The following is a 12,492-nucleotide window of genomic DNA, read 5'->3' on the forward strand; positions in this document are numbered from 1 at the left end:
ACAAATACCACATTTTGGCAGGTAGAAGTGCCTCCCATTTCATCACTCAGAACCCATAGAGACGGACAATATTTAATATTAATCATTTTTACTGTCTAATCAAGAAAGTTCTTAAGTGAAACTAGCTTGTTTTTACTGCGCCTAGTGGAGAAGAATATGACAACTACTCGCACATTTTGGTGACGCTGCCTTGATTTGTGCTGAGGTGCCAACAGTTGACCTATCAACTGCTTTTATACCATTAGTGCAAATGTCAACACAGTGAAGGCAAATGATGTCTTAGTATTATTACAAAAGAATTCTGAACTCAGACTCTCTGAAAAATTCTCAGTGACCACACTTTTATAGCATTGAAGACCACACTTCTATAGCACTGCTATATAACACATGTAAAGTAATGTTTATTGCATTATTCAAAAATGTCAAAAAGCTTTAAACAAAACATCTAGGCCCACCAACAAAGAAACGAGCTTAATAAATAATAATATACCTCCTGCATGGAACGTTAAGATGTCATTAGAAAGATGAGATTAGAGTTATAGCCGTTGACATGCAGGGATTTCCAAAAGGTGTACTGTGCAGTGTGAAAAGAATTGTGTATAAATGCAAAACTTGTTTAAGAGATGTATAAACACACACACGTATATATGCACAAAATTTTACAAGCACAATAAAAAAAGGAAATATATGTATTTCGTTTCTAACATGGTTTAGGGGCCAACTTATGTGAATAATAGAACAGAAAAAAGAACTCAAAATATCTAGCAAAAAAGGTTAAAAGAAAATAGGCACATACAATGCAATCATATTTATTTATCAAGTAAAATCATAAGGGAAATATCAAGTAGGGATCTACACAATAAGAAAGTAAATTTTAAGGAAAAAAGACAAAAACTGCCTCATACTCACATGGGCATCTGAAGATCCAGATGAATGAACATCTGATGATCTGGTCTGTAAGTATTAAAAATAAAAATCAACCTTTAAATAATGAGAAAAAGTATCATGCTGTCAAAATAAGTATTTTTCATGTTATAAAGACTTAATCTTTCCAAATTAATAGCAATTTCTTCTCAACTCATAAAATCAAACAAAGGCAATCTGACTTACAGGAAAAAAAATTGTGATCCAAAATAAATGGGCCAGTCAAATTCAGTCTTCAAATAATGGTGCTTTTTAGTAAGGCCAACTGTTAAAATTTCATCTTTTAAGTTGATATATAATTTCAGATTACATATAGTATATAACAAATTTGATTTTTCACTATGCATCTAAGGATGAAAAAGCCAAACTATAACTAATATGAGATATCTTTCTGAAATTTTTACTTGGAGGCCCAGAATTTAACTGTCACTGAGTCATTTTTATTTTTCAAGGTATTGTGTAGTGAGATTTTACTTACTTTGCATATATTTAAGTATTAAAAGTGAAATCAAGAAACTTGAGATCACAATTATCTCACCTGAATACTAAATTTCAAAAACAAGGCACATTTTTAAGAGAAAACTGAAGATTTGTATGATGCAGAAAAGAGCAAACAAGATTCCTAAGGATCCACACAATACTTTTTTACACACATATCTTGTAGAAACATATGGCTCTGAACAGCTGATCAGATTTTCATACTAAGTTAATTTATTCCTCCACTGTACTGGACTGAGGCACAACCAGCCCAGGACAAGCAAGCACTGAGCCACTTCCCATCTCCACTCTTTCTACCCACCTTTTTTCTGTCCCCAACTTTTACTTTGTCTCTCCTATTTCACTTCCTTCTCCCTGCTAACCCTTCCTAAAAGGCAAGATATATGGGAGAAATTTTTTTTATATTTAAATTTAACCCTGGGAAACATACTTTGAACCACAGTTTGAAATGTGCCTAGACACTTAAAAATCCAAGAATAAATAACTCCTCATAAAAAAGAAAAGTTCAGTCAAGAGACTGAATTGAACAGAAAAAACATTGTTGCTCTTTGTTAAGCTACTAGGTAACAAAAATAACACCCTAGTCATAATAGCAAGAAAAAACATGAAACACCTAGAAATCAACTAAAGAAATAACTATTAAGACAAAGTCAACTATACCTAAATTTATTTTTGTATTTAATGCAATTTCATTCCATAGCTCAAAATCCTAAAGACAAGTCTTTGCAAGGGGACCAGGGGGATTGCCAAAAATAATTCTGAAGTTTGCCCAAAAGAATAAACACGAAAGAGTAGCTGTGAAAGTGCTAACATTTTTTCTTTATGCCACCACATCCAAATCATCATTTCTAGGATTTAAAAATAACAGCATAGCGTAGGACAGACGATGCATCAGCTGATTAACCCAAGATGGCACTGGACAATATTTACTGCAAACCAAACATTCTCCAGTGATAACCAGCTGCAGCTACAGAGCATTCAGAATAAAACTTTTTTAGGCTTGAGAAGAGTTAAAGAGATAAAAGAGTAGTGAATAAAAAATTTAAAGGAATAACTAATTTCTTGAGCTAATGGTGCAGGTAAACAGTAAGTGTAGCACTACTTTTGAAGCCATGTCTCTGCCTCTACTTAACCTGGAACAGTACTATATTATTTGTCTTGGGTCTGGGTTTTATGCCTTTCCTGAAGAACACCAAATTAGTGATGTTTAATGAGCTTCTGCAGTGCACAGCACAATTCCTCATCCAAGTGAAAAGACCCAAAAGCAAGAAACAAAGGGGGAAAATAAGGGAGATTTGAGGCAATAAAGAAGCAGACACAAGAAAAATTTATCTCAAGATAGAGAAAGCAAATATGTAATACAAATGTGGGGAAGGACAGCAAAAAAAAAAATTTTTTTTTAATAATTCTGACGGCTGCTGAGGAGAGAGATGAAGCCAACTAAACTTCAAAGTAAAACTTTTTTCTGACTGCTCCTACCTTTACTTCAATTGAAAAACCCCCATATCTGAGTTTTTCAAATTACCAAGCTACCCACACCAACACTGCTCCAGTATTTCCACTCTGCCTGATCAGTTCTCCTATCCCATTTGTCTCCTTCCTCCTCATACCCTCTATAGCATCAACTCACATCTCTGAAAGCTGAACAATCACTCCCAAAGGAAGCACATCAACACTTCTATTGTACAAAAATGAACCCCAATTTCTTATTTTCAACCTTGGTGCTTCTCCTGGGTTCCAATCTGTTCTTAAACAATTTCCTGGACATCTTCACCTGAATGTCTCCAAGTTCCTCAAATCTAGTATGTATAAAATTCCTCCCAAACTAGCTTCTCCTGTTGACCTGATTTCTGTCACTGAATGCTAATTCTCAGTCATAATCTGGAAGTAGTAACATGTTAAGAGCAGATTCTGGAATCAGACTTCCTGTTTTTAGCACTTACCAGCAGCTTTGTAACCTCAGTTCTTTCATCTATAAAGCTGACTGTGGTGTTGAAGGACAAAGACAGGTGAAGCACTAAGAACAGCACTAGGCCCATAAAAGTGCTCAATGAGTGTTAGCCAGCAGGATTATACCAGGGTTGTCCTCGACTCCTTCCTCACCCCCCATAATCAACTGAGTCACATTCTGTTTATCCCACCTCTACTAAAACTCTTCTCCGGGACCCTTTTTTCTAAAGATACTACTATACTTCAGATCTTCCCTATATTCAACCCATTTACTGGCAACCACTTACTGGTACTGTGTCATGCATTAGAGATATAAAGTAAAATAAGACATAGCTCTTGCCCTTAGGAGCTAATAAAAAAGACAAGTAAAACAGTGTGGCTACACTACAAGAGCACAGAGGACAAGCAAATCTCAGCGGGAATGGAGACAATGTCAGCAAAGCTTCCCAGAGAGTATCTGAGATGAGATTTTTGGAGCAATCTTTAATATTTATCAACAGCACTACAAAAATCTTCAAACTATTCTCCTCACTCCCAAATTCTTCTTAAATTGTCTCCAGTATAGTTTTCCTAAAGGTCTTTCTTGTCTTGAATTTTCCATGACTCTCTTATTCCATAGGTTTCAAAGCCTCCACAATTTAGCTCAAACTAACCTTTTCATCTCAGAAACTTTTATTTCCTATTCCAGAGCCTTATAAATTGGCTAAAACAGACCATTTAGCAATCCATTTCCAAGTGATTTTTATTTTCTTTACTTCACCCATCTCTTTTGATACCTGTGTCTACCCTTCAAAAGTCTGCCCATTGTTCTAAAGACTCAATCAAATGCCTCCATTCCTGAAGCCTCCCTCAACCCCTCCATTCAGCTGTCATAAAAACACCCTCCATTCAGCTGTCATTTCTTTCTCTAACTTTTAGATGCTTCGGATAGCTCTGCCTTGAACTATTGTACGTTGACTCTCTTCTTCCACTAGACAGCATGCTCCCCAAAACTGAACTGTCATCTTATTCAACATTTTATTCCTCAGAGTTAAACACAAGATCTGGCAAGTGACACAGTCTCAATACACTTGCTGATTCAGCTGGCTGGAACAAGTACCTACCCAACAAAATGATATTCCATACTATCAATATATACTAAGCTGCCCACTCACCAGCAAGGAGCAACTGCCTAACTGAATACCACTCTCCAAGACAAACCAAAGTCCACCTCTCAAATAAACTTCATAAACTCACTGAGACAAGCACTATTTAATAATGTTAAATAACAGCCTGAAACTATCCTTAAAATTACATCCAAAATACACAAAACATTTTAAGTACATTTTGAATGATCTGCATTTAATCTAAAACAAGGGAAAATCTAGTGAAAAAACACTGACTGCTCAAGGAAGAGACATCTAACAATACCAAACAGCCTCAAGTGCTATTGGCAAATGCATCTTCCTTTAAAAAAAAAAAATGTCCGCAAAATATCCAGCAAGTGGCTGATATGCAATAAGCTGTTAAAGCTACTTAGTATAAGATGCAAATTATTTGCAATATTAGTATTTTTTAGTTTAATATCCTATAGAAACTTTTTTGCTTGTTTCTCCAAAAATGATGCTCTTTGTAAAAAAGGAACAGAGAGGCAGAAGTCTTCAACTTGCATGGCAAATGAATGTTTTTGTCGATTTGTTTTGCAGTAAAAACAAAGCCTCAGGAATAAAAAAAATCAATTCAATCCAATAAGACAGATATTTTAAAAACACGTATCAGTAGTCATAGTCAAGAACCAATGCTACAAATACTCAAATTTCTAAAAGGCACTAATCAAGAAAACAAAAGCTCCTAATTCCTCTCTCCACCTCAAAACAGCCTTCCACATAGAAAACTGATCACCTTATATTTTAAGATAAGGTGTATATCTTACAGTTTCAATCATATCACAGTGAAGACTCAGTTTAAAACTGGCAAACAACAGAGGCTAATTTCTCAAGGTTTGTGTACATGTTTGAAGTTTTTGGTCATATTTACTTCTTACATATCTTTGTGAAAGTGAAGTCGCTCAGTCGTGTCCAACTCTTTGTGACCCCGTGGACTGTAGCCCACCAAGCTCCTCCGTCCATGGGATTCTCCAGGCAAGAATACTGGAGTGGATTGCCATTTCCTTCTCCAGGGGATCTTCCCAACCCAGGGATTGAACCCAGGTCTCCCGCATTGCAGGCAGACGCTTTAACCTCTGAGCTACCAGGGAATGTTGCTACATATCTTTAGGTACCACCAAAAAAAAAGTACACAGGCAATAACACATACCTAAGGATCACAAGCTATGAATGGATCCTCATCATACATTATTTCATGCAAGTCAAAGAAATATTTTCACTAATCAGCAGTCCATCAAAATACTGATAGTTCCCACACCAATTTAGAACTGAGCATCCAAGGAAGCCAACAGCATTTTATACTTTGCTCATTTACCTCTCTAACCCAAGTTTTGACAATATGGGAAAAAAATAATGCACTGTCAGAGTAAAGTCATAGGGCACACAATTCCACTATACTTGCAGTATTACCAGCACAGCAGATGCAGAGGGAACAAGGATACCACATTCTCTTCATATCCTCATTGTGCTGAGCAAACAACTCTTAAAATCAAAATTTTTATGAACTAATTTTTATAAACTAAATTCTAAGGAAATATGCTTAATATTTTTCTAAGCAAACAATTATAGACGCTTTGCCTCTCCTCCCAAAATCAAAGCTACAACATGGCACCAAGACTCCTCTCCCCCAAAGCATTATTTTAGTCTGGTGATACAGGAATAAATGCACAGGAAATTCTTAGCTAATTCCTAAAACCTTTGCCAGGCTTTAAAATGTTAAGTACAGCAAAATTCCACAGAAAACAAAGGACATGGGGTTTCTTCATTAGGACAACTACACACAAAGGTTAAATCATTTGACCATACACCCTTATGGAGAAGGCAATGGCACCCGACTTCAGTACTCTTGCCTGGAAAATCCCATGGACGGAGGAGCCTGGTAGGCTGCAGTCCATGGGGTGACTAAGAGTCAGACACGACTGAGCGACTTCACGTTCACTTTTCCCTTTCATGCACTGGAGAAGGAAATGGCAACCCACTCCAGTGTTCTTGCCTGGAGAATCCCAGGGACGGGGGAGGCTGGTGGGCTGCTGTCTATGGGATCACACAACTGAAGCAACGCAGCAGCAGCAGCAGCAGCATACACCCGTAATGTAATTTTTAAAGCTAAAAGAAACTGCGCTGCTCCTGCTCAGTTGCTCAATAACGGCCAACTGTGTGACCCCATGGATGCAGGCTCCTCAGTCTGAGATTCTCCAGGCAAGAATACTGGAGTGGACTGCCATTTCCTCCTCCAGGGGATCTTTTCAACCCAGGGTTCAAACCTGCATCTCTTGTGTCTCCTGCATTGGCAGGAGGATTCTTCACCACCAGCACCACCTGGGAAGTCCAAAAGAAACTATAGGGAATATCTAATTTAATCTCTTTATTTTGTATTTAAGACAGGTCAAATAATTTCGCCATTGTCAATAGCAAAAATTCCTGTCATACATTATATTTTTAAAATGTATTTTACTGATGTATAACTGACATACAACACTGCATTAGTTTCAGGTATACAATATGATTCATTATTTGTATGTTGTTGTTTAGTTGCCATAAGTCATGTCTGACTTTTTGACCTCCTCTGTCCATGAGATTTTCCAGGCAAGAATACCAGAGTGGGTTGCCATTTCCTCCTCCAAGGGATCTTCCTGACCCAGGGATTGAACCCAAGTCTCCTGCATTGGCAGGTGGATTCTTTACCATTGAGCCACCAGGGAAGCCCGAGTATTTGTATACACTGCAAAAAGATCACCACAGTAAGTCTAGTTAATAGCCATTATCAAACACAGTTAAAAGAGTTTTTTTTTTTCTTCCTGTGATGAGAACTTTTAAGATCTACTCTCTCAGCAGCTTTTAACTATGCAATACTTAAAACTGTTAACTATGGGCTTCCCTGGTGGTTCGGTGATAAGAATCTGCCTGCCAATACAGGAGATGCAAAAGATCAGGGTTCATTCAATCCCTGGGTGGGGAAGATCCCCTGGAGGAGGGCATGGCAACCCCCTGCAGTATTCTTGCCTGAAGAATCCCATAGACAGAGGAGCCTGGTAGGCTACAGTCCATGGAGCCTCAAAAGAGTGAGACAGAACTGAGAGCTCGCACACACTGTTAACTACAGTCGCCATGCTGTACATTACATCCTCTTGTGTACTTTCAAATTAGCGTTTTTCTCATAGTCTAGAAATATGATTGACAAGCACATATCAACAGGAATTTATGACCAAAGAATGAACATGAAACTGAAAAATCTGTTCACTCCATCTGTATGGTAGAACAGGTCACTCATCTGCACTCCCCAGAGGAAGGGAAATCAAACCAGAGATCAAAGACTAGAAATCCCAAATACTGCAGCATTAAACCAAAATCATCTTATATTCTCTCCAATAAATTCTGGACTTGGATTAGAAATAAAAAGCAACAATCTGAGCTGTCATGATAACTGATGACCGATTCTAAATCTCAGGTTTAGAATTTATCCTGACATTTTGAAAAGTACGTTTTGTTTCCTCTAAGAACAAAAGGGGAGAGGAAAGGAACTAAGTTTTTTAATGTACGTTATAGATATTCACTTATTTAATTCTTACATCCATCCTGTAGAAATGAGATTACATTCATATTACAAACAAGGAAATTTAAGGCTGAAAAAGTTAAGCAATTTGCCTTGATAGCACAAATGATTTATTATCAAGTCAGGATTTGAATCCAATTATCTTGTTAGCAAAATGTATAATCTCTCACTACAACATGCACCCTCCATATTAATGGAGCAAATCACGTCAAGTCCTGAGATATTTTAATGACATCGGTAGAAAACTTCTTAACAGCACCAACTGATGATAATCTAAAGCAATACAGGGGACTTCCCTGGCAGTCCAGTGGTTAAGACTTCACTTCCAACAATGCAGGGGGTGAGGGTTCCATCCCTGGTCAGGGAGTTAAGATCCCACATGCCTGGCAGTCAAAAAACCAAAATATAAAATAAAAACAATATTGTAAACAATTCAATAAAGACTTTTAACATGGTCCACATAAAAAAAAAATTTTTTTAAAGCAATATAAACTGAAAAGGTTTATTACTGGAAGATCTAACAATTTACTTATAGGGAATAGCCACACACAACATGAGAAGTACTATTAGAGAAGGAAGCCTGAACATACACATTAAAATGTTTTCAATATATCCAAAACCTCAAATAGAAGATACTTAAAATATTACTTTGAAACAAAGTAATATTTTAAAACAAAGTAAACAAAAATAATGAAGCTTATGCCGTGAATTTTATGAATACACTAGCTTTCCTGCCCAGGTGGCGCTAGTGGTAAAGAACCCACCTGCAATGAAGGAGACACAAGGGAGGCGGGTTCGATCCCTGGGTTGGTAAGATCCCCTGGAGGAGAAAATGGCAACCCACTCCAGTATTATTTCCTGGAGAATCCCACGGACAGAGGAGCCTGGCGGGCTACGGTCCATAGGATCGCAGAGAGTCTGAGGCGACTCAGCACGCAAACAGCTTTCCTAACAGTTCCCTAACAGTAAGGAGGCCTGGGCTGGTTTTGTCAGAGTCGGCTGAGGAAGTGGGAAATCATGTACTCAACTATTCCCCTCCTCACCAAGGGAAAAGGTACTGGGGAAGGAAGAAACAAACAAGAAATAAACCTCGCATGTAAAATAGCCAAAACTAGCCCTCTACCATAGTTTCTACACAACTGAAGGATTTCTGGAAAAATCCGCTACCGGTAACGAACTAATTATAAACACCATTCACCAAACGGCATAAAGATTACAATTTAACAGAAACTGAGGAAGCAAGTATATAACAGGTTGCGTTTCCTAGGACAAACTACATACCAGACATGCTCCGTCTACCGTAAACCTAACTTCCTAAAAACCTACTAACAATCATACACACTCTGTAAGATGTAACAGACCTTAGAACCTTTAAGGATTACACAACTTCTCGGATCAGCATCAAAAAGCGTTTAACAACCACTTCAGGCAGGACCTATTACTTTTAATATCATGTTGGAGATGAGAAATTCAAAGCAAAAAGTCGATTAAAGGACCCGTCCAAGATGGCAACTTAGAACTTGATGCTAATCACAACCTAACTAACGCTAAACTGCTTCCACAGCTCAGTAGTTTCCACAATACATGCACACGGTTCCCTGTAAACTCAAAAGCAATTTAGTAATCTTAGGTGGCTTCCGAATCTATGGAAGTTCTCTTTCCAGAAGATGCGGAAGATCCGGAGTCCTGGGAAAAGAGCCCTCCAAATATACTTCCTCTTACGTGAGGTAAAACCACGTGTAGAGCGTAGCGTTAACCTTGGCGATGCATCGCCGCAAAGGGGAACTGCACTTCCCACCCCGCGTCCCTTCACTATTGGTCCTCCCCTCACAACTGATGTCCCTAAAGATTATTTATCCCCCGGAGGACGTGAGGGAAACGGGGGGAGGCCGGAAGCGTGTGAGATCCAAAACCAAAGGAAAAGGAGGCAGACACTTAAGCTCAGGGAAGCGATTCCCGCCTCTCCTAGGCTCTGCCCGGCGGCCTGAGGAGCGCAACAAACTGAAATACCCCGGCGCGTTTTCCGGGATTTAAGACCTCGATCTAAATCCCTGATTTCACTCCAGTGCTAAGCTCGGGCCAAAATACTCACGCCACCCGCCCTGGGCCCCCCAGTCTCGAGCCGAATCCAGGCTGGGACTAAGGGAAGACACCAGGCCTCTCAACCTGCGCACCACGGTCAGTCTGCGCCCCGGCCTACCGTCGCGACCAGAACACGGACCCCGACCCCAATCTCCTCCCGCTGGCCAGAAGCGTCTATAGTCCCCAGACAACAGTGATAGAGCCATTGACTTAAGAAGTCCTCTAAGAAATTACCTTTGAACTAGCCTTCTGAGAGCCGCCTGGCGTTTTGTCCGCCATCTTGAGCTTTGCCCCTCCTTCGGCGGCGGCAGCAGCACGGGCGAGTCGAACACCGAAAGGCTGGATCACAGCAGAGCCCGCCAGAGGCGCCTGCAAGGCTGAATAGTCAACTGCCGACTTGAGGAATTCAAGGAGAGCGGCGCCACGTGACTTCCGGTGTTGAGCATTTCCTGGGCTTGCCCACAGAATACTTGGGGGCGTCTCCGTGGCGGGTTTTGTTATTGGGCCGGAGAATTTAGTGAACCTTTTTGTACTGGCTTTCGGGGCCGGTTGTTACTTCACTGTTTTTCCAGCCCCAACCCTAGATAGGTGCTGGGCGGGGAAAGAAAGACTTCTTAAAGAAGAAATGAATGATCAGCTGGGGAGGAGCTTTTACTTCAACTCAGAAAATAAATCTGGAGCCGACTGGGAGGTGGAGGGGGCGGGGCGGGGGTTTGTCCTGCTCTCCTGGGATGAAGATGGGTAAAGAGACAGAGGTTTCAGAGAGAAGGAAGCATTTAAGCCAACTCTGAAGAAGGAGAATTTTGTTTGTTGGATGGTGTTGGGGGAGAGGGAGGGGAGATTGGATTGGTGGTGATCTGATACATGGAAAGGCTGACAGTCCTGTGCCAGTCACTGAGGAATCAGCAAGCTAGATAGGGCTCCTGTTCTGTGTGAGCGGGTGGGGGTAGAACAAATAGTAAATAAATAAGCAAAAAAAAAAAAAAACGAAATGGTCAGAAAGCAACAAGTGTGAAATATCTTTTTTGTAAGTTTGGCCATCATAGACAATATATATATAATTTTTATTTCTTTATCTTTTTTTTCTGGCTGTGCTGGGTCTTCCTTGCTGCAGGGGCTTTTCTCTAGTTCCGGTGCTCAGGTTCCTCATTGCAGTGGCTTCTGTTGCAAAACACAGGCTCTAGGGCAATCAGGCTTCAGTAGCTGTGGCACCTGGCTTGAGTAGTTGCGGTTCCTGCGCTCTTAAGCACAGGCTCAATAGTTGTGGCACGTGAGATCTTCCCAGATCAGGGAGCCAGATGGTGTCTCCTCCATTGGCAGGCACACTTCACCACTGAGCCACCGGGGAAGCTCCACTGCAAAACTGAAGTAGAACGGTGGTTTGCAACCTCCAGTCTTACTGAATTTAATTTCAAGTCCAGATATTTTTAATTCTAGACTTCTCACCCTCATCCTGGCCTCTAATTGAAGGTTAATCAGTTTTTTAATACTCTTATGGGAGATATACTTTCTCCAGGAAGACTTAACAGACTTCCCTCCCCCACCAAGCCTAAGTAAGTGACTCTGCTTCTGTTTCCATGGGAACCTGTTTCCCACTCAAGATACTCATCACATTAGATCTTAATTGTCTGTTTACAATCTAGGATTAGAAAGTGAAATCATCAGCTGAGATGTAGGGAGAAGTGTGGGCTTGTCCCTGCCTAGTCATGTTCTGGCGATACTTAAGGCCGACTTTGTCGCTATGAAGTAAATATATAAATGCTTTTTATTTAAATCCCTGAAGTCCTATTTCACATTAAAATCACCCTTATTAAATGTTGGGGCTTCCCTGGTGGCTCAGCTGGTAAAGAATTCACCTGCAATGCAGGAGACCTGTGTTCGATCCCTGGGTTGGGAAGATCCCCTGAAGAAGGAAACAGCTACCCACTAAAATATTCTGGCCTGGAGAATTCCATGGACTATATAGTCCATAGCATCACAAAGAGTCGGGAACAACTGAGTGACTTTCACTTCACTTACATTATTAAATGTTTACTCCTAAAGACTTATGATTATACAGTGGAAGTGAGAAATAGATTTAAGGGCCTAGATCTGATAGATAGAGTGCCTCATGAACTATGGAATGAGGTTCGTGACATTGTACAGGAGACAGGGATCAAGACCATCCCCATAGAAGAGAAATGCAAAAAAGCAAAATGGCTGTCTGAGGAGGCCTTACAAATAGCTGTGAAAAGAAGAGAAGCGAAAAGCAAAGGAGAAAAGGAAAGATATAAGCATCTGAATGCAGAGTTCCAAAGAATAGCAAGAAGAGATAAGAAAGGCTTCCTCAGCAATCAATGC

At 40.0% G+C, this 12,492-nt stretch overlaps 1 protein-coding gene across 6 annotated transcripts in view; it reads right to left on the minus strand.

Moving 5' to 3' along the window:
• The window catches only part of U2SURP (U2 snRNP associated SURP domain containing), a 50,115-nt gene extending 39,352 nt beyond the window's left edge, over positions 1-10,763 (minus strand). For 2 of the 6 annotated variants that reach the window (XM_055569427.1, XM_055569426.1), the window contains exons 1-2: positions 10,387-10,760; positions 910-954 (exon numbers count right to left, since the gene is read on the minus strand). In XM_055569427.1, the coding sequence (XP_055425402.1) occupies positions 910-954; positions 10,387-10,431 (90 nt within the window). In that variant the 5' untranslated portion in view covers positions 10,432-10,760. Of the gene's footprint in view, positions 1-909; positions 955-1,723; positions 1,792-8,366; positions 8,454-8,834; positions 9,817-10,386 lie in introns of those variants that run through there. The other 4 variants (XM_055569428.1, XM_055569432.1, XM_055569431.1 and 1 more) reach the window with 4 other exon arrangements.
• Positions 10,764-12,492: the final 1,729 nt, after the last annotated feature.

The sequence above is a fragment of the Bubalus kerabau genome, chromosome 2 (assembly GCF_029407905.1).
Source record: "Bubalus kerabau isolate K-KA32 ecotype Philippines breed swamp buffalo chromosome 2, PCC_UOA_SB_1v2, whole genome shotgun sequence".
NCBI classification, from domain to species: Eukaryota; Metazoa; Chordata; class Mammalia; order Artiodactyla; family Bovidae; genus Bubalus; species Bubalus kerabau.